The 1,816-nt window shown below is 32.6% G+C and overlaps 1 protein-coding gene across 3 annotated transcripts in view; it reads left to right on the forward strand.

Moving 5' to 3' along the window:
- Nucleotides 1-1,816, forward strand: part of pak5 (p21 protein (Cdc42/Rac)-activated kinase 5) — a 74,575-nt gene that overhangs the window by 60,653 nt on the left and 12,106 nt on the right. For all 3 annotated transcript variants that reach the window (XM_020603718.1, XM_020603716.1, XM_020603717.1), the window contains one exon: nt 426-559. In XM_020603718.1, the coding sequence (XP_020459374.1) occupies nt 426-559 (134 nt within the window). The remainder of the gene's footprint in view (nt 1-425; nt 560-1,816) is intronic.

A 1,816-nucleotide genomic window follows, 5' to 3' on the forward strand; every position in this document is an offset into this window, starting at 1 on the left:
GTTTCATGTGAGAGCATGTGACCACAGATGTGAAGCAGTGGGTATTCCACTGGGAACTAATTAGCCTCTTGTAATCGCATTAATTTCTGAATGCAATCCTTTTATAGTTAAGCCTCCAGAATATGTTCACATTAGATATTAATAAATATTTTAATTAACAAGAATATATTCAATACATTGAGGAAGATGTAGATGATTTCTTTGTAACATATTTAATATGCATCCGTACTTTGTATTTTGTGTTTCGATACAAATATCAAATTGAATTTAGCAAAAATGCTGTAAATATGTGCAAATATTCGACTTTTCATATTAGAATATGGCCTAAAATTTATAGTCAAGGTTTATGATAGTTCTATATAATGTGACATTCCAATATAGACACATCATTTCTGCCTCTCTATGTTTCTCTCTCGGTGTATTAGGTGGTGATCATGAGGGACTACCATCATGAGAATGTGGTCGACATGTACAACAGCTACCTGGTGGGGGACGAGCTGTGGGTTGTAATGGAGTTTCTTGAGGGCGGGGCACTCACTGACATTGTGACTCACACCAGGTAGATTCAAGATTTTTATTTGAGATTTATGCATAAACAGACAGTCTAGGCATATAGGAATTCTTGTGCAGCTTTCCTTTGGAGTCAGGTAAGGAGTCAAAAGCCAGAAAGAACATTTAGTCTTAAAATAAAAAGTTACATAAAGGCAACAAAGTATTAAAGCACAATACACAAAAATAGGTTAATAGCATTTCCAACAGTGAACTACGAACATCACACTTAGTAATTCACATGGTGGAGTTGGATATGTCATTACGCTTGGTGAGGTAGTGAGGGGTTATTACATATATATTCTCACATTTCTCACATTTTTTTTATTTGATTTGATTTTGATTTGATTTTGATTTATTCTTTCAAGCATGTAAAGACAGTTGATATGTCAACACACATAATTTTACACATATCCAACAAATGCTAATCCAATATCAATTTGCTTATACCTAGTACATGCTTGAATGGAGTAGGAAGAAGTCAGACTTATCCAGTCCTACCCCATGACATCATCTTACCATCATTGGTTTACAAGCAGTATCTCTACATAAATAATTCTCTTCTACACCACACAAGTAATATACTAAAAAAATTATAACAGAGTGTTAACATTCTTACATAATTACATTCTTAAATAATTATCTTCTACACCACACAAGTAACATACTAAAGAATTAATACAAGGTGTTAACATTCATACACCACACCCACAATGTTCCATCTAATCAATCATTAAGCCTGTTCTTGAATATATCTTGATTGACACATACCTTTATATTTATGTTTAAACTCATCAATTCTATTACTATTTTTTATGTCCACACTTAAATTACTCCATAGATTTACCCCACTTATGGAAATACAAAATCTTTTTTTGGTTGTACATATAACATGAATTTTTAAATTTAACTGACCCCTTAAATTATATCCCCCTTCCCTTTCATTAAATAGTTTTTGAATTCCACCAGGTAATAAATTGTTCCTGGCTTTATACAAAAACACAGCAGTCTTATATCCCACTAAATCAAAAAATTTTAACAATTCAGACTGTATGAAAGCTACATTGGTGTGATCCCTATACCCCATCTTATGCACAATTCTTATCGCTCTTTTTTGTAATATACACAGTGGTTGAAGTGAGCTTTTGTATGTATTTCCACAGTTTTCAACGCCATACTCTAAGTATGGTAAAATCAATGAAGAATACAAAATCCGTAGTGCTTTCCCGTCCAAAATATATCTAACCCTTGCCAATATCAATATATT

This window comes from Monopterus albus, unplaced genomic scaffold, assembly GCF_001952655.1.
Source record: "Monopterus albus unplaced genomic scaffold, M_albus_1.0 scaffold62.1, whole genome shotgun sequence".
Lineage (NCBI taxonomy): Eukaryota > Metazoa > Chordata > Actinopteri > Synbranchiformes > Synbranchidae > Monopterus > Monopterus albus.